The sequence below is a fragment of the Salvia hispanica genome, chromosome 3 (genome assembly GCF_023119035.1).
Source record: "Salvia hispanica cultivar TCC Black 2014 chromosome 3, UniMelb_Shisp_WGS_1.0, whole genome shotgun sequence".
Classification (NCBI taxonomy): domain Eukaryota; kingdom Viridiplantae; phylum Streptophyta; class Magnoliopsida; order Lamiales; family Lamiaceae; genus Salvia; species Salvia hispanica.
Window position 1 is genome coordinate 22,548,332 of NC_062967.1, and position 23,819 is coordinate 22,572,150.

General features: G+C 36.1%; 2 protein-coding genes, 1 long non-coding RNA gene and 1 pseudogene across 3 annotated transcripts; 2 read left to right on the forward strand and 2 right to left on the reverse strand.

The window, feature by feature from the left end:
* Nucleotides 1-905: 905 nt before the first annotated feature.
* LOC125216167 (heterogeneous nuclear ribonucleoprotein 1-like) lies at nt 906-4,255 on the reverse strand. Its single transcript, XM_048117808.1, has 5 exons — nt 3,957-4,255; nt 3,742-3,878; nt 3,207-3,439; nt 1,369-2,476; nt 906-1,253 (listed from the first exon to the last, which is right to left on the reverse strand). Exons 3-5 carry the CDS (start codon nt 3,426-3,428, stop codon nt 1,240-1,242), a joined length of 1,344 nt encoding a protein of 447 aa, XP_047973765.1. The 5' UTR covers nt 3,429-3,439; nt 3,742-3,878; nt 3,957-4,255; the 3' UTR covers nt 906-1,239.
* A 2,251-nt stretch (nt 4,256-6,506) lies between these two features.
* LOC125216459 lies at nt 6,507-7,544 on the forward strand. The gene is made up of 2 exons (XR_007175419.1): nt 6,507-6,742; nt 7,318-7,544. It is a non-coding gene; the product is annotated as an uncharacterized LOC125216459 (long non-coding RNA).
* A 2,346-nt stretch (nt 7,545-9,890) lies between these two features.
* Nucleotides 9,891-10,733, forward strand: LOC125209607 (annotated as a pseudogene).
* Nucleotides 10,734-16,878: 6,145 nt separating this feature from the next.
* On the reverse strand, nt 16,879-20,132 carry LOC125216856 (ras-related protein RABA5a-like). The gene is made up of 4 exons (XM_048118628.1): nt 19,800-20,132; nt 18,605-18,697; nt 17,762-18,465; nt 16,879-17,565 (listed from the first exon to the last, which is right to left on the reverse strand). Exons 3-4 carry the CDS (start codon nt 18,096-18,098, stop codon nt 17,234-17,236), a joined length of 669 nt encoding a protein of 222 aa, XP_047974585.1. The 5' UTR covers nt 18,099-18,465; nt 18,605-18,697; nt 19,800-20,132; the 3' UTR covers nt 16,879-17,233.
* Between the last annotated feature and the right edge of the window lie 3,687 nt (nt 20,133-23,819).

The window sequence follows — 23,819 nt, forward strand, 5'->3', positions numbered from 1 at the left end:
TAGTTATGAGTGCAAATACTTCGATATTGTAAAAGGAAATTTTTTTTTTTTTTAGTTACAAGAGGGGGCATAGCCCTTAAGAAGATTCTACAGTCTGTCCAGCTCGAACATATGAGGTTCCCAAACGATCGCTCAATAACAAGTTCCGTACCCCAATTGGTGGCTCATCATGTAGGTACATACCTGTATCCCGACCTGACGACCAGCTTGCCAAGAAATCTGCAACTGAATTAGCATCACGATATACGTGTTTGATTACCACAGACCAGTTTCTGTTACACATACTCCAAATATTTCGAACGAGACTGAAGCAACTTCCATCCTCTCTATTCGAGTTAACCATAAAGACCACTGCTTGGTTGTCACTCTCGACTTCAAGGCTTCGTATTCCGTTGTCCCAGGCAAGTTGCAGGCCATCATATATTGGCCCATAATTCAGCCACAATTACAGAACCATGTCCTAAGCTCCTGGAGTATCCTTCGTGGAGTATCCTTTACCCCGACATCATTCCTAATAACACCACCGGCTCATGCCACTTTGATGTAATGCATTAGAAGATTGTTAGTTTTTAATGACTAAAAGTTTCCATTAAAATAAAGTAACTCAAAATTTGTGAAACTGTATTATTCTTCAATTCTCCAAGTTTTGCTTGTTTTGACCCTTTATATACTTTTTGTATTTTATTACCATGAACATTTTAACATGTGTCTGAAATTAAATTAATGATTCAACAGCAACCAAAAATTTCAACGCACAACATATTTCAAGGTTAAATTAAGAGTAGAAGTGAAAATTTAAGGTGAGAACATGCTTCCACAACTTAGAAATACTCTTTAATTCTATGATAGAATTTAAGACTGAACTTAACCTTCAACATTTTTGTTGCAGACTAGGCAAAAATAGATAAGCTACATAAAAAGAGTACTCATTTCCTTGAATGAATGTTAAATAAGATGTATATTCAGACCGCAAGAAACTGAAACTCAGAACTAAGAGAGTACACAAAACGAAAGGGGGTGTCCCGATGTCAATGAAAACGAGCGATGCATTCAAATAAATCACAAGAAATAAAACCTATATGAAGTTACTCGAGTTTTAGAAATCATTTCTTAACTGCTCATGGTAACGAGTTCACTTGAATAAGTACACGAACTAGCTCTATCGAATGTACTCCTGCACATGGAACGTCAGGTGTTGGAGTAACTATATACTCTTGGCGTATCCACATACAAATTTTCCTAGGCTGCGATCCCTGTTTCAAAATCAAACAGAGTCTTGTGAGATCACATAGTAGCTATATGTCTCAAGAAAATGTTCATAACAAAGTAAATACGTAGTAGAGTGGAGAGATTGAATCCAAGGCTTACCTCTAATTGACCTAACGCTATAACCACCGGCATAACCAGCTGGATTTTCAGATATGACCTCAGCTGCACCACTCTCACGCCCATAACCATATCCCTCGAGTTCTAGAGATGATGAACGCGGCCATGCCTGATCCCCATTAAATGGTCCACCGTATAAGTTCCCAAAATTCTCCTCACGGAGATTATTTGCCATAGAATATAAAGGTGTAGAGCTAGCAATGCCTCCATTTTCTCTGCTTACTTCTGCGCCTTTAACAGAAAGAGGCGAACTGCCCCAAATCTCTCCTACACTTCCAAAACCACTACCTATTCCAGCATTTCCAGTTCGAGTTCCAACATAATCATTAGAATTTGCAGAGTTTGTAACAAAACTAGGACTACCATTTCCCCACATGTTCCGGTTCGTACTACTCAGCAAAGAACTACTTCCACCGCCGACTAAGTCATACACATTGGAACTGCCATATCGACTTATATCTCCACTAAAATAAGAGTTCGTCCCATTTCCATAGCCTAAACCAGAATCCCTACTAGCCCCATAGTTCAAACTGAGGCCAGAATCCAAATTCAGTCCTAAGTTATGGTTGCTGGGGCTGTAGGGAGGATATCCACTTCGACCAGCAGTTACAGGACTAAAGCGACCATCCATTCTCATTCCATATCCACTTGTAGAATTTGGATTATATCCGGGCGAATAAGCATTAAGGAAACTGTTTGCTCTATTGAGGCCATAGATATAGCTGGGTGAAGGGCTTCGTGTTGGTCCTGGAGATAACTCTTTGGGAACTGCTCTCTTAACCTCAACCATTTTCCCGTTAAGCTCATGAAAGGTTTTCAATAGAACTTTGTCAACTGCTTCTTCTGAATCATAAGTTATAAAACCAAAGCCTCTAGGCCTTTGTGTATTGTGATCATACATCACAACTACATCAGTGATTATTCCAAATTGATCAAAATACTTCTTGAAGTCGCTTTCGGTGACAGTTGATGCTAAACCTCCGACAAAAATCTTCTTTGTGCGGACATGACTAGGGGACCCTTGAATGCTGCCACTATTTCTGTTGAAGTTTTGGTGGTCATCCCTCGGAACAGCTTTCTTTGCCTCCACCTGATAAATGAAAGACATTGACTAAATATACCAACTATGATACTTATATACGAAAGTGTTGAAGTTCAATATTTTTTAAATTGTTGCTATAAAATGAAGAAACTTTTCTCAGGAGGAGTAAATGCTGATTTTGAATATGACAAGAAAGGGAAGTTGTGGCGAAAAATACAAACACGAATAAAAACAATAGTAACCATTATATGCAGGACAGAGAACTATTGCAAAAGAATAAACAAAAACAAGTATAAACCAACTTAACTTAATGCAACAAGCAAAATTTGATAACTTAGTAGTAATTGTTTACTGAACAAATTCCGACTAATATACATATGTGTTATGTATCTATTGTCAAAACTGAGAAATTCCAAATAAGGGTTTAGTACACCGTGTTAAAGCAGTTTAAGGAAGCCTAAGAGGATACTTCATTTATTGGGAATACGTTCGAAGGGGGCAAAGATCAAGTGGTAAAAGAAGACGTAAATGCACTAGTCCTCTTGAAATGTTGAATTCTCTAACACAAGTATCTTTGTTATTAAAATATCATTAATACACAACTAATGAGTTAGCATCATCAAGCTGAAATAGCCATTGCAGCAAGCTGGTTCTTGATTCCGGATTCAAACACTATATCCCATCTTTCCAAATAAGAGGAAAATGCATCAAACATCACACTTGCATATGACAAGAGTTAAAATTTAAATTCTATAAGAAATAAGGGCGTGAGATTTACAGTTCTGCCGTCTATGACATGTTTTTCCTTCACAACTTTTTCAGCAACTGAAGCATTTGCGAAAACAATGAAACCAAAGCCACGAGCACGGCCTGTAGCACGATCCTTCATTATCACAGCTTCCACCACTTCACCAAAAGCTTGGAAATACTGTCTCAGACGTTCCTCACTCGTGTCCCACGAAATCCCACCAATAAACAGCTTCCCAGCATCCATTTCCATCCTCAGCTCACCTGATAGCCAATCAACACCATCAAATTACACCAAATATCTCTAACTCAAACACAAAGACAGTGTTTACATCAACAGCTAACAATACTCCATACTTTCACAATGATCAATAAGCATCGAATGAGCACAATTGCAAAAGGAAAGTGCAAGCAAGAGATCAATCAGCAACTAAACCATACAACTAATCTATTTCATATCACAATTCAATTTCAGCATTCCACATAGAATGAAAAATCAGCCATCACACAACAGAATTCATTCACTAAGAAACGGTGCAATGTGGAAAGAATAAAGAAGGCAATACCTTAAAGACAAAAACTTGAACTGAAACCAGGAGAGTTTCCTACTTCAAAACAATGAATTGCAAAATTTCTTATTCAACAAGAGAGCATCTGATCTTCAACAGATCGAAACTAACAGCAACCCCAAAATCCAGAACCCCTGAACAAATCAATAAGATTCAGATTTTGACAAGAAACGGTGACAAAAATACATCACAAAACATCAACTTTTATTTACCAAACAGAAGAGAAAAATATCGGATTCAAGATCTGAGATGCTTTATAGAGAGAAGCAGGAAGGCTGAAGTGCCCTCTTCTTTTTCTTCCCTCTTTCCTTTTACTACTTATTTACCAAAATTCAGTCTTTGTTAGAATTCCCGAAGATTGTATATTTATAGTATGTTCATCACAACCGAAACATGGGCAACGATGGTTTTAGATATACTATTTGCCTACGTTGTACGCGATTGAGTTCCTGCGCATATATAGTTGTATTCTAGAGAGAGAGAGGGAGAGGGAGAGGGACTTTGGCTATCCTCTCTCCTGTAAAAAATGGTGAAGAAAGAAAGCATGAATCGGCGTTTATATATTTTCAAAAATATCGTAAAAATGAAGGATGATTTATTAATTCAGCCCATCATATTGATTGTAATTTCATTTTAGGCCTATATCCTTGCAAGATTGATTGCAAAAGTGGTTTATGATCATTAAAATCGGATTAATGAGTTATGAATTTCAAATTGCACCCAACAACAAGTTGAATATTCGACGTGTAGTGATCTAAGCCATGTATTAAGGCCTAATTGCATTTTTATTTTTTTTTAATCTCTAATTTACTTGGCATAATTAAAATGCTCAAACTAATTATATGCACAGTAGGGTGTGATCCGTTGTTAACTTTTCTTAAGTTGCTAACTTGTTAACTCATCAATGCAATGTATTAAAACGTCAATTCTGAAATGTCAATATAAACTTAAGTTGACATTTTAATACATTATGTTGACATTGATATTTAAATGTCAACACAAATATGTGTTGACATTTTAATGTGATCGTGTTGACATTTTCAATACACTACGTTGATGAGTTATCAATTTAAGAAAAGTTAGCATTTTAACGCACTCTGTCATTTCAAAATGTGTTGGTCTCTTATTATGCTCATTACAAACATGTTAGTGGGACATGATGATTATTTTAAGGCGTATCACGATGGTTCTGAAACACTTGGTTTCTCAACTCTGCAAAAGTATATGATGCAGTTACTGCACGACTTGAGGTTAAGCAAGTTATTTTTTGTTTTTATTTATTTTATAGTTAGGGTAATTAGTAGATGGAAAAATACTTCATCCATTCATGAAAATAGAGCACATTTACCATTTTTTATTGTGCACGAAAAATAGAGCACATTTAGAAAAATGAAAATTTTCAACAACTTCTCTCTTACTTTTTTTCCTTCTCTCTTAATAATAATATGGATCTCACATTCCACTAACACTACTTCTCTCTTACTTTTTTTCCTTCTCTCTTACTTTACCAATTCCACATTAAAACCCGTGTCATTCACAATGTGTCCTATTTTTCATGGATGGAGGGAGTATTAATTATTTTTTCTTCTATCAAATTAGGATTTCCTCTTTTTTTTTTAATTTTCTTTTAGTTATTTCATTTAAGTTTTACTTATACTCCCTCCGTCCCCTATTAGGAGTCACTCTTTGACCGGGCACGGGTTTTAAGAAATGTAAAGAAAAGTTGGTTGAAAAAGTTAGTGGAATGTGGGACCCATTTTTTTATATTTGTTTTATAATAAATGTGAGTGAATTGAGTTAGTGGAATGTGGGACCTTTTATGGTAAAAATGAAGTGTGACTCTTAATTGGGGACGGACCAAAATGGAAAAGTGTGACTCTTAATGGGGGACGGAGGGAGTATAAAGGACCATTGTTGGAGTAAAAAGGCAAACTTTGAATATTAACATTACTTTGAGTTCCTATACATTGAAGTTCTCAATAAGTTGAGTTCTTTATTACTACTACTAGTTCAGTCATTCTCTATACGCTTCTGCATCAATTGATATCACGATCAGGTTGATTATCAATGGCTTAATGTAGACGTGGCGATGCTCGTGGTAGGAGACGTGGAGATCTCCCAAACGAAGAGGTTGTACCACAACGTGATTTGCACGACATTGAGAACGATTGTGACATCCCTAACCCGAAACATGTATTATTTTGCATATTAGCATATTTTATTATCATTACACATTATATCGTCATTCTTAGTGTAGAGATACTAAGTGTGTTATAGAGGATATATTAGTCGTTAAGATGATAGTTGAATATATATAAATAGGTTTAAATAAAAAATATAAGTATTATTTAATATTTTAGTATATTTTATTATCAGTTAAGTTATAAGTATATTCTATCAGTATTGTTAGAGTAATACTAGTATTTATTAAATCGTGCCTTTATATATTTAGTTTGAATTATTGAAAATTATAGTAATAGATATAAACATATACATGTAGTACGGGTAATATGTGATCATAAATGTTAAATATTAATATTAAATTTGTGTGTGTGCAGGAAAGTGTACTGTTATAAATCTGTGTGTGTGTACGTATGGAAAAAGAGCCAAGTTTTGAAAGGCTACATAGTAAAAAGTAGATAAACATGAACTTATAAATTGTTTTATTTGCATTTTCTTTATGCTTTAAAATAATAAGTGAATTGATATATATAAGATAGGAGAGGACACGTGTTGTTATATGAAATAGTGCATGTCTTACATCTAGGTGGATTTCAAAATAAATGATATACAAGTGGTTGAGTTGGCCGACGTTAACATAGTAATTTTATATGTACAAGTAGAGAATAGTACAGAAGGGGGAAGAATTAGAGAAAGAAAAAGGAGGAATGTGAGAGAAGAATATACATGGTTAGAAGAAGAGTTATTCATGGTTTACACGATCGAAGGTTGTAAATCAAGGGACAGAGTCATATTCTCAGTTAGACTATATAATCAGGTGTGTATAAATCATACTTTTAATTTTACATATATTATGTGATTGATTGCTATGAGTGAAGTGAATATTTGGATTATATGATATGAATTTGATATAGTTGTCTTATTTGGAATTATTTTATGAAATTTAATATGGATATGTGATTGGTGCAATGAATATGTGTGTGGTGCTATTAATATGTTTTTATATGACAATAGAATATCTTGAATCGAGGATTAAAGAGGATATGTGACAGTCTTGCCCTGGGTTCTACGGGTCAAAGAAAATATGCAAAGAGGGACCTTCGTGGAAAGGTCAAAATGCAAAGAGGGGCCTTCGTGGAAAGGTCAAATAATGAAAAGGGATCTTCGGGTCGTATACAATGGAAATCCCAGGCAGATACCAGGCTTGATTTGTCACAGAATAATAAAATGAACAGAGTGGCATATGCATATTTATATGAAATTATTTTAATATTTGTTGATTATTGTTTTATATATTGGTTAAAGAATATGTTTGATTGATGGACAATGAAATTAAAGGTAAGGTTTATATGCACTGAGTTGTGGCTTATATAAACCACTAATATTTTTCAGGAATAAGATATCAGTGAAGTTTTTCATTGATATAGGTCCTAGGAATTGCACATGTTATAGGTCGGCGGCTGATACGTTTTGGCAACTTCTCTTCCTCATCATTTTTGCATTTAGATAAATGTATTGTATATAGAGTGGTGAGAGGGTCCCACTACGGTTTAGAATGTTTTGATATATGTACCTGATAAATGTGATTTTTGAAATGATATAATATGTGCGTTTATGTACTTGAAGCGTGGGTTAATTTATTTAATTTTTAAAAATTTATTTATAGCAAGTGCATACGTCATAAGAGTTGAGGTGTGACAACGATAATCTGGGACAACATGCTCGAGACCTCCAGCTACGATTGGGGCGATTGGAGGAGCGTCGGGTGAAATCCAACTAGATGGGGTTTAATACGCCAGAGTGTCGTTCGATGGACGATCCATTATTTAGCAACGTCTGCAGTGGCCAACCAAAGTCCAGCTAAAACTTCAGCGACATTAACAAGCAGAGCGATTTCGACTATGATTTAATCTTCACATCATTTGATATGGCTGAACCGCTAACGAATAGTAACAACAACATATTGTCGATACTCGTGTATGATAAGCCCATATACGACGATGATATATTCTTGAGCTCCCCGGCTTGATGAGAAAATCCCCACCTCCTTCCTTGAAATTTGACGACCCTGCCGAAGACGAAGGCATTGCCGTCAATGACGGTAAGGAGTACAATGAGGCTGAACGGGAAGACCGATCCATGGAAATCGTCCAAGCAAAATACCATTTTCTTCAAGCGGAGGTTGATGAAGAAATTTACTTCTCAGATGATGTGGCCCATTTTAAGGCTGCGGACGGGAAGGAAAATTACACATGCAAGATTGTAGAGTTGTTCTAAGCTATGATGGGAAACAAATTTTTTCGGCTCAGTGGTATTATAGGCCAGATGATACGGCTATTAAAACCTGCGTCAACCTTATTGATAACAAGCAAGATTTATTTTCTGAAGTCAAGGATGATAATCCACTTCACTATCTTGAAAAGAAGATTAGAATTATGTTTTTACCTTTTAAGGTTGACAATATTTTGAAGTCAAAAGACTCTAAACTTAGAGTAACATCTGACTATTATTATGACAAGATGTAATTACTTCCATATACTTCTTTTGTAAGCTTGGCATCATAGACATGGAGTATTACAAATATCAATGAATCTGGTTCTACCATCTCTAGTGATGCTGATGCAAATTCTGTTCTTCATGTATTTCTTGAGATTCGAGGGGAATATGGTGAGAGAACCCTGTTGGACATGTACTTCTGGACGTGGTGGAATGTCGACTGGGCTCTACACAGGTAAGAAATGAAAAAGCAGATGATTTTTATAACCTGCTTGTAGAGTGGGAGAAGCTTTTCGTTTCTTATTTATCCTCATAAAATAAAGACGCATCCAGTATCATGTCAAAGAAGAAGTTGAAGATGATTAGGGATGTCAAAACGGGTACCCGCAGGTATCCGCACCTGATTTCACGGGTACCCGACACCCTACCCGCAAGGCATTGCGGGTATCCGATACCCGCATCGGGTAACCCGTACCCGCAAACGCAGTTAATAAAATTAATTATTAATTAATTTAATGCATGTGCATCTACCAATCTACCTATATTTGTATAGATTTGGTTAAGGACTACTATCAAGTACTCGGCGATCTGTGATAGTTTTTAAACTTGTGAATAAGCTCACTAACATTTATGATTTATACACAACTCATATATTCTTTTATATTTTCTGAAATTGGAGCATGCCAAGAGACACTCAACATCAATTAACGACAATCTGGTGTTATCACACATGAAGATTAATATTTTAACAAAAAAAATTTGAATATGAAATAAACACTCAACAACACAACAAACCTTCTATTATTAAGTAAGTTGATACATTCTTTTTTAGTCTAAGTCCAAAAAATTTTGTAAACTCTTTTAATAGTTGTTTCATTTTGAATATTCAAAATTAACAATAAAAATTTATGTTTGGTTGAATAAATTGTCCAAAATTATTCATTTTAACTTGATTCAAATTTATATTATTTGAATGATTGAATGATATCGAGATAATAGAGGTGGTAGCTAACCAAGTTGTCCCACATTGAAAAGTGAGATAAAATGATAGAGGACTTGTGCAATATAAATATAGGATAAATCATGCTCTACAATCGGGTATTGGGTACACCCGATCGGGTAACGGGTATACCCGATATCTAAGATTTTAAAAATTTTACTACTCGATCCCGAATTTTGTGGGTAACGGGTATCCTGTCAGGTTGGAAAATACCCGATACCCGTTACCCATTTCGACATGCCTAATGATGATGGTGGGGAAGAGGAAGATAAAGATGACTCTGAAGTGTTTGAAGTTGAAGAGATTCTGGAAGTTTGTTGTGGAGACCCCAATAGCAAAAAATCTTATGAACTGCATTTTAAGATACAGTGGAAAGGTTATAGCCCTGACTATGATACGTGTGAGCCCTTTGGTGGTCTGAGTTCTTGCCCTGAAATGTTGAAGGAATTTGTGTTAAGAGGTTATAACTCTAGAATTTTGCCACTACCGGGAACTGTTGATGTCGCATGTGGTGGTCCACCTTGTCAAGGTATGAGTGACTTTAATAGGTTTAGGAACAAGGATGCACCACTTGAAGATGCCAAGAATAAACAACTTGTTGTGTTCATGGATATTGTGTCACATCTCAGGCCAAAGTTTGTGTTGGTGGAGAACGTTGTTGACCTTGTGAAGTTTGCAGATGGTTTTCTTGGTAGATATTCAATGAGTTGCCTTGTGGGCATGGGTTATTAAGCTAGAATGAGAATGATGGCAGCTAGTGCATACTGCCTCAATTTCGCATGTGTGTTTTCTTGTGGGGTGCTCTTCCAGAAGAGTTACCCTCGTACATGTTACCAACCCATAATATCGTTGTTAGAGGAGTTACTCCACTTGAATTTGAGGTTAATATGGTTGCATATGAAAAAAGGGTGTAAATTGGATTTAAAGAAGGAATCGGTTCTTGGTGATGCTATCTCTGACCTCCCTCATGTTGAGAATGATGAAGGGCGTAATGAAATACCTTATGACTCGGAGTCTCAAATTGAATTCTAATGATTCATAAGGCTAAGAAGGGATTAAATGTCAGGTTACTTGAATGTCAAATCTGAGGTGATTGAACATCCGTTGTGTGATCATCACCCCTTCTTCTAAATCAAGATGATTATGAGCGTGTTTGTCAAATACCAAAAAGGAGGGTGCAAACTTTAGGGATATGCCATGTGTGAGAGTTCGCCCTGACAACAAAGTCGAATGGGATCCTGATGATGGAGACAAAGCAGACTCGAGGTCGAATCTTTTTCAAGAAAGGGAGTATGATGCAGTTTTAGCATGACTTGGAGGTTAAGCAAGTTATTTTTTGTTTTATGTATTTCCTACTCCCTCCGTTCCATAGTAATGGAGGCGAAACTTTTCGGCACGGAGATTAAGAAAAATTGTGTTAGGTGAGTTGAGTAAAGGGAGAATAAAGTGGAAAATGAAAAAGGTAGAGAGATGAAGAGAGAAAAAAGTAAGAGAGAGTAAAGTAGGTGTGGAAAAATGTGTTGACTTTTACTAAAAAGGGAAATGACTCGATTACTATGGAACGTACCAAAATGGCAAAATGACTCTATTACTATGGAACGGAAGGAGTAGTTAGTAGATTTAGTAAATGGAAAAATATTAATTGTTTTTCCTTCTACCAAATTAGGATTTGTTTTTGTTTAATTTCTTTTAGTTATTTTCTTTAAATTTTATTTTTCCATAAGATTAGTATTTCCATTTGTCTATATAAAAGCCTCATTGCTGGACTAAAAAGACAGACTTTGATTATTAATTTTATTATGGGTTTCTATACTCTGGACTTGTCAATAAATTTAGTTCTTTATTACTACCATTGATGCATAAACTTATAGAGAATGACTGACTGAACTGGTAGTAATAAAGAACTCAACTTATTGAGAACTCCAGAGTATAAAAACTCAAAGTAAAATTAAGGGCAAATTGCCTCTAAAGTCATGAACTTTCATAAAAGTTTGGTTTTTCCCATGAACTTTAAATGTTACGTTAAAAGTCATGAACTTTACCCCCGTGTGCCGATTTCCCAAGTCGGGTATTTCGGCTAAGTAGTGTGATGATGTTTGTATTTATGCTGACATGGAAGATGATTTGGATGCTGGGTGTGTTTACTCCCATTCCAGTCACTCTTCTTCCACTTCATTTACCCTAATCTGCTCCAGCGCCACCGCCTGCCGCCACTTCGGCACACCACCTGCTCCTCCCCTTCTTCTCTTTCTCTCCCTCCTTTCTCTCCTCTTCTTTTTCTCTTTTTCTCTTTTTCCCTCTATCTCTCCCACTCTCGGCCTCTTCGCGCCTCCGCCACCGCTGTTGTGGGAGCGGCAGCGCTCTGTCACCCTCTGTCCCTTCCTCTCGCTGGCTCAGCCCTCATTATTACCATCACCGCCGATCGCCCCTCTCTCTCCTCCAGAGACCACCGCCGCGTCTCTCTCTCTCTCTTTACCTCTCACTCCAAATTTTCAAGGACAAGATCCCCAATTCATCTTCCCCTTCCAATTTACGTCGCAAATTGCCAAACCTCTGAAAAGGATGTGAAATCATGGTTGTTCGAACGACTTTGGGTCTGACGAGTCGTGGCTGCCGGAGCAACAACACATGTGACGGCCAACGAAAAGTAGTGGTGATGTTCTCCCAGCGACTGAAAACGGCGTCATTTTATTTGTGCAAAAACGACGTCGTTTTATGCAATGTCGATGATTTGCCAAGTCACGCCGGAGGGATGCCACGTAGGATAAGTTTTTGCCGGAAAACTATCAAGTCGGGTCGGATGACAAATTTACACAGTCCGATAATGTTCATGACTTTTCATGCAACATTTAAAGTTCACAGGAAAAACCAAACTATTGTGAAAGTTCATGACTTTAGAGGCAATTTGCCCTAAAATTAATATTCAAAGTCTATCTTTTTAGTCTAACAATGGGGGCCTTTTATATAAGCATAGGAATCCTAAACTAATGGGAAAATAAAACTTAAAGGAATTAACTAAAAGGAAATAAACAAAACGAAAATGCTAGTTTGGTAGAAGGAAAAACAATTAATATATTTTCATCTACTAGTTCTGCCAACTGGGAAGGAAAAAAAAACAAGAAATAAGTTGCTTTATGACGACAATTAGACCGTTAACTTATGGAGGGACGCCTAATCAATTTGATAAATACCTTCATGTCGCAGGTAATATCGGCTGCGAATGTGTAAAGAGATTTTGTCGTTGAATTGTGGAGACGTTAGTTATTTGACACATACTTGCGAATGCCTAGAACTGCCGATGCCCATTCCTTGATCAGTTTCACGTGAGGTCACGGTCTTGCTCGAAGCATCGATTATGTGTATTGAGCTTGGAAAAATTGTCTGACTGCATGGAGATGCGTGTATACGAGCAGATACAAGGATTAACAATGGACCATCATGCTCAAAGATGTTTTTTTATAAATGATCGAGTCAAACAACGAAATCAACGTACTCAACTTATCGTGAATCTTCAACTATGTTTGTGGGTGAAAATGAGGCTAATCTTGTTAGTAGTAACGTGGATGCAACTTTTCAGCTAATGATTTACTTGCGACAGCTAAAAACATTTAATTATATGAATATGAAACTTGAAATTTCATCAACATTTTCACATTAAGCATAGAATGATGTAAATATTTGAATTTGCTTGAGGCTTTGGTGTACGAGTCAAAAGTTCAAGTTAATTTAAAATTTGAGTGGGGTTTAGTTCGTGGGCTGTTGAGATTCGAGAGTTTGACAATTTTACGATACTGAAAATGAATATTAGTGTGTTTATAAAATTGGGAAGTGTTTGGTATATCAAATAATATCGTGTAAGATATGAAATAATGATTATTTTTATGAGCAATCCTAAAATTAATTGTACTAACGAACGCTGCTTGGATAAAATCATCATGATTATTGATTTCATAGTATTCTTTATATTTATAATTCAAAACAGCATAACATCCTAAGAGCACTCCCAATGGCGACGGCGAAAATCCGGCGATTTTTCGCCGGATATCGCCGACTTATCGCCGGCCATTGGGAGGAGTTCGGCGATTTTTCGGCGAAATTCCTACCGATTTTACGCCAAGCGGCGTTTTAACGCCGGGCTATCGCCGGATCATCGCCGGCCACTGTGGGGAGCTGTTCGGCGATTTTTCGGCGATGATCAATTTTTTTTTTCCTCAACGGTCATATTCTAATTTCCACCCCTATAAATATTTCATCATCTTCCTCCATTCATCACCCACAAACTTCATTCACACAAATTTTCAATCTTTTTTCTCTCCATCTTTATTAAATGAGTTCTGATTCATCGTCTCGTGCTCAGTCCGACGAGGAAATATCACATTCTTCTTCCGAAGAAGAGGTACCTCCCGCTCCCAACGGATGGGATGTAGCGGGTTTCGCCAACAACCCAATCAACAACTATATCTCCCGCTACATACAAAGCGAGATCGCTCGAATGCAGCAGCCACCCCCCCAGCAGCAGCAGATCACATTCTTTTTTTTGATTTTTTTTTTCCATTCGTGTACTTTTTTTTTTTTTTTAATTTTCTTCGTTGTAATGTGTACCCGTGTTTAATACAACGAACTTTATTACTATTATTTGTTTTATCTTATAAATTAAATAAGCTAGCTTTATTATATATAAAAATAAAACAATTAAATTAGTGATGATGTAAAAATGAAATGTTGAGTTTGGGAGAAATAAGGGAGAAACCATTGCAGAGGTTGGCTAAAAGTTGGCTAAAAACTGGGGATAAATTTTGGTGCTGATGTGGCAGGAGTTAGGGAGAAATAAGGGAGTTTATCCCCAAACCATTGGGAGTGCTCTAAGATGTTGAAAGTTTTCCTACAAGTTAGTTGGACGTAGAGTTTTATTTTGATAAAAAAAACACCAACATAACCATATACTATCATACCGAGCCAAAAAAAATACCAATATAATCGTATTAAACTAGAATATGACATTGAATTATTACACGAATAAGATGATTCAAGAGTATACAAAAATTATAAAACCTTTTTGATTATTAAACTATAATAAAATATATTTTCCCCAATAATAAAAATTCTAAAGTCGCTCACAAAAGGATTATTTTAAAAAATGATTTAGTTACTAGTATTAATTATTAATCAAGCTGGATTATGTATTACTTTTCGTCCCAAAGAAATAGGCCATATTTCTTTTTTCATTAGTCTCATACAAATAGTCCATATCTATTTATGGTAATCTTTTCTCTCCTTCTCTTTTATTTTATCATTTATGATTTCACCATGCATTACATAATTTCAACTACTTTGTTCATTCCTTCTTATTTTACCAATTATATATTAAAACTCGTGTCAATCCTAAAGGACCTATTTCTATGAGATGGAGGGACTATATTATAATGAAAGGCCAAATAGTATGCACAATCTTGATTTTGATATTTACGTTTAGATTTTCAAATACGTTATTTACTTGGGATGTGGAATTGTACCGAAGTGTCATTCTATACGTATTTTAGTGGCATTAATGACATTTTAAAAACAATGAAAATATAAACAACAAAATTGATCATTTATTTTGAATAAACAATTGGCAATAGTTGGTGTTTTGAAACTAGGAATGTAAAACGTAGATTAGGCTAGTAGACGTACTACATGTCATAAGAAAAGGCCACAAAATGATAGTAATATAGTGTGTTGTAAATTTAATGTGGTGAGAAAAGGCCACAATATGAAACTTTACTTATAATATTCTGTGTTATAACTATTTTATTGGTAGCAATTATGAGTCAAAATAAAGCAAAGAGGAGCGTGAAGTCGTGATCATTTAAAAAACATTCAGATCTTTACTAGACTAGTTTTCCCCAATTTTTTTGTATATTGTGTAACAATTATAGTATACATAATTTGCTTTTTTGGACGTACAGAGATTTCATCCATGGCTTTGGTGGGCCTAGAAAACTTTTTCCTTATAAAGATGCTTAGTCCATTTTGAGTTAGTTCAATCCAAAGAGTTAGTTCAATCAAAAAGAAGAAAAGTAAACGAAAAAAATATATTGATTCAACTTTTAAATATAAGTTTTATAATTAAATGTGTGGTTAATTTATCAAAAATAGCAATAGTAAATAGAAATGAAATATTTAATTTTAAACATCCTAAAATAGAAATTTGAGACATCTATTAAAACAAATACATTTCCCTTTTATAATTGTATAACAATTTTTAATAGAATGATTTTATTATTTATAATACTAGTATTATTTAATTTAAAATTTGATAATGATTAAATGAAAAATTAAAATTAAAATTAAAATTAAAATTGTTGGATTAGATATATGAGTTACAAGTTGTGGTCTTACTCAGAATTAGGGCCGGGGAAAAATATCAAAAAAATGATATATCGCTCGTATCGTATTGAAAAATATCGAAAAATTATCGAATTTTCGATATATCGTAATTTTCGATACGATACGATATCGTATCGTAAGTTTTCGATACGATAACGATATGAATTTCTTTATATCGCGATATATTGTTTTATATCGAAAATACGATATATATCGAAAATTTTCGATATATCGATATTTTCGATATATATCGATATTTTATTTTTGATATATATCGATATATATCGAAATTTTCGATATATATCGATATTTAACGATATATCAAATTTCGATACAATATATCGAAATATCGATACGATAACGATATGAAATTTTTTTATATCGAAAGTTCAATATATCAAAACTTTCGATACGATAACGATATGAAATTCTTTCATATCGATATTTTCGATACGATACACGATACAACGTTTTCGATATGATATATCGTATCGACCCACCCCTACTCAGAATGAGGAGAAGGATGATACATTAAAAAAACGAGGTATAAATCCTCTAAAATACTACTTTCTCCGTTGCAACATGCACTTGCCAGTTTCCTTTTTTATTTCCAAGATGATCCATAACTAATAGAATCGCCTATATCTACTTTATTTTCTCCTATTTTATTCTCTTTTCGCATATCATACAAAATAACAGTGCATACCATAATACTACCTTCGTCCTACAATAAGAGTCACATTTTGCCATTTTAGTCCGTCCCACAATAAGAGATTAAGAGTCACATCTCACTTTTACCATAAATGGTAAGTAGAGCTCACGTTCCACTAATTTATTCAATCACATTTTATTATAAAACTAATATATATAAATGTGACTCATATTCCACTAACTTATTCAACCCACTTTTCATTACACTTCTTAAAATCCGTGCCCACACCAAGTGTGACTCCTATCGTGAGACGGCGGTAGTAATTTATAAAATATCATGCCACACAAAGAAGTCAATCTTCGCTCGGTGACGGAAGGAGTGTAAAAATATAGGGTCTTTTTTCCAGTCACATCATGATATCAATGGAAACTAAATGTAAGATCAAAATATGGGGTCCCATGAATGCAAGGCAAATGCATGCCTTGGATTAGATAGGACCACATAAGCCTTAGAGATAAAAGTAATGTACAAATCACAAGGAAAAGAGCACCGATTTATACCCACGCCCATCAACAAGTAGGATGGGAATATATCACTTTCAAAATAAACAAGGTTTTCACAATATCAATAGTACAATTAGAGAAGGGGCTTTGTGACAGTCAACCCAAAAAATGAAGAATCTTAAGCCATCCAATTCATTTACACAATTACTATAAAGAAGAGGCCTATGCTTTTGAGTTGGAGTAAAATTATCAGAATTCGATTCTGGAAATTTAAATGCAATATGAAAATCATTGTGAACAACACCAACCTGTTTTAGTTCCCGCTTCCTGCTTTTCATCACTCTGTAAAACTACAGTTTTCCCATTTGCCAACCAGCCGCTGCCTTTAAGCTTCAGGTCCTGAGATTGCATCACTTTCCTACTTAAAATGCTAAATATCTCTCTCACAACCGTCTCGAACGCAGCAGCCACATTCGACGAAGCTAGCGCTGATGTTTCTATGAAGAACAGACCATGTGCCTCCGCCAAGGCCTTGCCTTCGCCAGTTGTCACCTCTCGTGCATCTTTAATATCCGACTTATTTCCCACTAGTATCGTCACCACATCCATGTCCGAGTGAGCTGTTGAAGTTTCAACCATTCTCATCAAGTTAATTTCTTTATCAACACTCTATCAGCAATTTTCAACTCTCATGCAATTAGAAATCAATCAAAAAAGAACAAAAACAATGAGAGAATAATTTTTTATTACGAACTAACAAAGCAAATGAGCAATAATAGAAACGAATATAGTTCATTTAAGTGTCGCATTGCTTACTGTGGAGTTCGTTAAGCCATCTGGTGACACTTTCAAAAGTCTGGCGTCTGCTGATGTCGTACACCACGAGGGCTCCGACTGCACCTCTATAATATGCAGATGTTACAGCCCGAAACCGCTCCTGCCCAGCTGTGTCCCAGATCTGAGCCTTAACTTCCTTACCACTGATGTTCATCTTTTGCGTCTGGAACTCTACTCCGATAGTAGATTTTGAATTAGGGTAAAACTCGTCTCTTGCAAATCTAGCAAGCAAGTTCGATTTACCAACAGCTGAATCACCAATCAAGACAATCTTAAAAAGATAATCCTCATTTTGTTCATCCTCCATGTAGGCCATGTTCAACCACCCCCTTTCACTGTCCCGAGCACAAAACCATAGTTTGTAATGTATATATACTGAAAGAATATAGGGACTGTTTTGGATGCCAAATGCCAAGTAATATGATGTTCACACTTCGAAAAGACACTTTAAACTAGAGGGAGGAGGATAAAGACACTCGGAGGAAGCTTTGTTTGGTAGGTAAGGTATATAGATATAAAGAATAGAAATGAAGGAAGGAATCTTTGATGAGGTTGTTGGCATATAAAAGATGGAGAGAAGTAGATCTGTCACTACTCTTTCTTGTATAAGCACCTTCTGTATTGTTAGCAGGTAAACTTGTCCCTTTAGAGATTCCAGTCTGGCCGACAAGCAAAGTTGAAAGCTGGAGGAACCAGAACCATCAATTTAGCATAAGAAATGCAAAACCCCAACAGTCTTTATTGAACACTTCCTCCTTTAGATGTATAATATTGGAAAAAGATGAAATTTGAGCATACCAAAAGAATAAAGAACTGCAATACCTCTCAAATAGATATTCCCAAGTCTGCCTTCATACTAAAGCACTTCCCTATGTCAGGCTTCTGCATCCATCCTCTTCATTTTAACACAAACACCTGATGAAAAAGTAACATTAGTATCGATGCATCAAGAGTGAACTCATTATCATGTCCTTGCTAACTATCCATTGAAACAAGGGAGCATTGGGAATTTGAAAAGGGGGAAGTGGTGAAAGTTTGCCAACCTATAATGTGTGATATATGAAAAGGAGCATCATAACAGGAAATATTTATATTGTGTACAAAAATATAGAAGTTGAGAACTCGAGATAGGGATGGGGATAGCTGGGCAACGAATCTGAGCATAGAACATTATGCTATAATTTTGTGTACCACACTACTTAGACAAATGAGTCCACAAGTCAAAGCTAATAAGTTCAAGCGATAAGTACAAGCATGATATAAATACACAGTGAAGCTTTCCTGTACTTAAATAGCATTGCTCTAAATTCCGAGTAAAAGAAATCGGCAAACTAGTTCTACAACGGTATAGAAGAATGGCGAGAAGTCATCAGATCAATCTAACACAAAATATCTCAAAGCGCAACTATATCAAATGACCTACGGTCCACCAAGTAAACTCATACTGCACAATTGAACTCAATCCGGGCAAGGAATTGGTTCTGTAAAGGGTCTAGAACAGTGGCATTATACAAATTAGCTATAACAGTCAACACATTATTCACAAAACTATTCATCTCCAAGAATAAAACACTCAAGTTTTACAGCTTGTTGCATCTTCTAATACCCTCCATGATTTTTAACATAATACTATTTGAGTTGCAATGTCTTTAATAAAACAAGTAGGAATGTGAAGATAGATCTGAGATATCAATCAATTCACTAAAATTTGAATGATCATTCAATCAATTCGATCTCAAACTAAAAATCTAGCATCACATTCTTACAATAAGAACGCTCGTCGAAGAATAAATTCATCGCCGTTGAATCGCATTTTAGAAGCAAAAGCAAGTGGTAAAGGACTACTGCATAACATTTTCTAGAAAAAATAGCATTTCCTCCAAAGTCCGCTCAAATTCAATTCTCTGTTGACCAGAAAACCTAAGAAGAAACAGAACTTCAACACTTTCAACTATTGGAGGAAAAAAACCAAAAAATAGTCCCTACAACAATATTATGAAGAATTATAAATCCATACCGACGATTCCCCTAATTTTTAGAAATGTGAGCTCAAGTCATATCCTTTCGAAGAGCAGATCAAGATGAACAATGCAGAGAAGAAGAAGAAGATGGAGTTGTGGAGGATTTCGGGATGCAGATTATTTCAATATTTGACGAGAGAGGAAATGCGAGATTTGAAGTTGTTGAGAGAGAAGAAAGAAATGGATGATGAGGAAAGGCAGCAGAGCATTGCTGGCCTTTGTGGGCTACCAAAGTCTGCCAGCCTAATATTTTAATCAACACAAGAAGGTTACATGAAAGATCTTCCACTTGATGAATCATTCAACCGTCAAACATTTATATAGAGGGAGAGGGAGGGTGGTGGGGTGCCACCTCCATAGCTAGATGCCAATAGGTAATACAGACAAATGCAGAAAAGGAAGGTCCCCTCTCTTCTGTTGAGAGAATAGCGATGGACATTTAGGTACAAGTATTCATTAGAGCATCCCCGTCTATACTCTTCCACAAGAGCATGGATGTGGGCCCAAACTTACTTTTATTAACTTTTGACTCTCTGTTATTCTTCAAAAACACAATATCTACATTCATGCTCATGCTCAAGGTTCTATCATTCCATTATTTAATTTAAATTCTTCACTTTACTAAAAATATTTCTACCTTATAAAAATACATTAAAAATACTCAAACTACTATTACAAATTAAAAAAATATAAAAGTAAAAATTAAATCCTAAAAAATAAAAATTACAAACATAAAATCCTAAAAAATAAAAATTACATAATTAAAATCCTACAAATTAAAATTTACATAATTAAATACTAAAAAATACCTCCGTAGAAGACTAGTTCTCTGGCCTATCCCCAATGTTTGTCGGAGACCTCGTATCATTGCCCAATGTGCTTCAAGTTAATCTGGAGACATGTACAACGTCTCGGCCATATTGAGTTGAGTCAAAAGGGTCCACAACGAGTTGGTGGGGGGTTTGAGGTGGCACAAAGGGAGCAGGAGCAGGAGCAGGCACGACGGCGGTTGGCCGTCGCATGTTTCCTTCCTTGCGGCCAGCGTTGGGAACTGCTCAGGCTGGCGTCGGGGCTACCCAAGTTAGCTCCGGCAAGCTGGCTAACCACCTCATCCTCGCCGGCGTCGGATAGGGATATCGACCTCGACCGTTTGCTGGAGGAGCTAGAGGAGGATGATACGCCTCCCTTATACTTCGGATGCATACTCACCTCCTGCCAAGCGTTGAGGTACTTGAATGGTTTGTAATGTTGGGATTGGTAGGTCACCATGGTGGCACTGATGATGTCAAGCTCACTCCTGCCGCTCCTCGTCGACCGCTCTTCCTGGAAGTAATACCCTGGAACTTTTGGATTTCTTCGTTGGCTCTGAAGATAGCATTGCGCACCATACTCTCATTGCGCTCGATTGTTCCATCCAGTAGGTTTTCATTGTACCAGCGAGAGACTCGGAGCCAAAACCTATCCCCGTTTTGGTTCGTGTCAACCTCCAGATCTTCGGATATTGCCATATAGGCTTTGAATAACTGATCATCTCCTCCGGAGTGTACGGGGCCCGGACGTGAGTGTCACTGGCACGCCCCTGAACACGAACACTACGAGAAGTAGGAGTGGGAGTAGGAGGAGTTTGAGTGCCGCCGCTCCCTCCCGATCCTTGTTCGGGCGCCCACCCATATCGCCCTTCGGGGGCATCTTGGTCGTCCACCGGGTAAGGCCGGTAGCCACCCGGAATTTGAGAACCTTGGGTTTGAGGAGGGGCCGAGAATTGCGTTTCCAGACTAGGGAATGGTGTTGAGCCGAACCATTCGTGGTTCCCACTGTGGGAGTCGGAAGGGTGATCGCCGGAGCCGGATATTTTTTTTGTAAGAGTGAAAGATTGAGAATTGATGAGAGAATTTAGATGAGAATTGTGTAGTGTGGTAGGAAATTTTTTGTGTGGAAACGAGGGTATTTATAGATGAAAATGTGAATTTTTGGAAAAAATTTGAAAAATAAATTAAAAGTGGTGAGAAAACAGATATAATTTATTGGGAAGTGGGAAAATATATATATTTTTTAATTTTAAAAAGATTTTTTAATTAAATTTGAATTTTTTAAAAAAAATTAAAATGCCAACGGCTATGCCGTTGGCCAATCCCGTCGCGCCACGTCGCCCTGCTCAGCGGCACAGACGTGCTCGATGCATCAAGCAGCGCTGAGCACAACGACGGACAGCACAATGCCGCGCTAGCGGCACGGACGCCGTCTTCCGCATTGAGCAGTGATGCAGATGCTCTTAGATTTACTTCATATCATCAATTTATAGAAAACGGCACATCACATTATTTCAAAATTAGGGATAATAATCGGCAAAATCATGAAGTTTATTATGTGGATGTATGGGGAAATAAAGAAAACAAAGCCGTTTTAAAACATGAATACAACGATGTTTAGTTGGTGAAAACGCATAAATCATATGTTGAATCAAAGATTGTAAAACTAGTTGAGTGGGATGGAAGAACATTCGTCGAGTTTAGGGTGAAGAATATTAAGCATAAATCACGCACAGATCTCCCCCTTTTCTAGTGTTCGTCGAGTGAAATACCATAAATCATGTATGAATCATCCCTATATCTAGGGTTTGTCTAGTAAGATAGAAGAATTTTCGCAATACATCAACTACGGAGCATTGATTTAGGGATGATTTGTCGCAATACATCTAGGGTTCGCCACATCTTCTCACCATGTAATAGTGGAATAACAAATCCATAAGTTGACTTATGCTTGGCCAATATGAAATTGTCGTTGATATAGCTAATATGTTACCTTGAACCCAACCCGAAAGTATCTTACCCTTAATGGATCGACCCGATAAAAATACGAACATAATAAGACTTGACATTAACCTATTAATTTCGTAAGGGTGCGCATTGTGCTTTCGTGTCGTATAAAAAGTCATATTCTTGCATTTTCCCATGTTTATTCCACTTTCGCTTAGAGAGGCATCTAACGTACAAGCGGATGATCTTCAACATAAATAATACCGAAACTTTATTTGCATCCAATACACTTGACTACTTAAGTGTTCCTCACATGCCAGTGGCCAATGTACACAACCACAATTACTAATTAATTGTAGATTAACTAATTAGTTACTACATTCGTCCCCAAATATTGTCCCACTTTGATCCGACGCGGATTTTAAGAAATGTAATAGAAAGTGAGTTGAAAAAGTTATTAGATTGTGAGTCCTACTTTTATATATTAGTTTTATAATAAAATGTGAGTATGAATAAGTTAGTGGAATATGAGGTCCACTACCAAAAAAGGTAAAAAATGAAATGGGACAAACTTCGGGGGATAGACGAAAATGGAAAAATGTGACAAACTTTTAGGGACGGAAGTAGTAGTAATTACTCATTCTAGATTAATTTACAACGAATTACGATTGATTACGATTCTAATTGGGATTTTGTAACATCCAATTAGAACTTAATTAATCTAGATATTGTATTAAGACTTTTTTAATGTTAAATTATAAAATTCTCACTTACTATTACTCCCTCCGTCCACGAAAAATATGACACATTGTCATTTTTGGTTGTCCATAAAAAATAGGGCACATTCCAAAAAAGGAAAGTTTTCAACAACTTCTCTTTTATTTTTTTCCCTTCTCTCTTACTAATAGTATGGACCCCACATTCCCCTAACACTAATTCTCTCTTATTTTTTCCCCTTCTCTATTTTTTTCCTTTCTCTCTTATTTTACCAATTCTACATTAAAACCCGTGTCATTTACAAAATGATATATTTTTCGTGGACGGAGAGAGTATAATTTAGTTAATGATGTAACCTCTAAAACTCTTCTAACACTTAATACGAAAAGATGGTTGTACTTTCATCCTATCATGTTTGGTTGATGGGTTATTAGATTTTGGTACATACTGTATTTGTGACATACTCCAACCGAGACTCCTAAAGTGGGACGAATGGAGTATTTAAGTGTTTCATTTAGTATTAGAACTCAAGTAGAATAACAC

Coding starts and splice junctions, on each gene's coding strand:
- LOC125216856 (XM_048118628.1), bottom strand. CDS start 18,098: ATGGCCTACATGGAGGATGAACAAAATGAGGATTATCTTTTTAAGATT. Junction 17,566..17,761: donor ATGGCTTAACGAACTCCACA/GTAAGCAATGCG, acceptor AAACTTCAACAG/CTCACTCGGACATGGATGTG.
- LOC125216167 (XM_048117808.1), bottom strand. CDS start 3,428: ATGGAAATGGATGCTGGGAAGCTGTTTATTGGTGGGATTTCGTGGGAC. Junction 2,477..3,206: donor ATGTCATAGACGGCAGAACT/GTAAATCTCACG, acceptor TTCATTTATCAG/GTGGAGGCAAAGAAAGCTGT.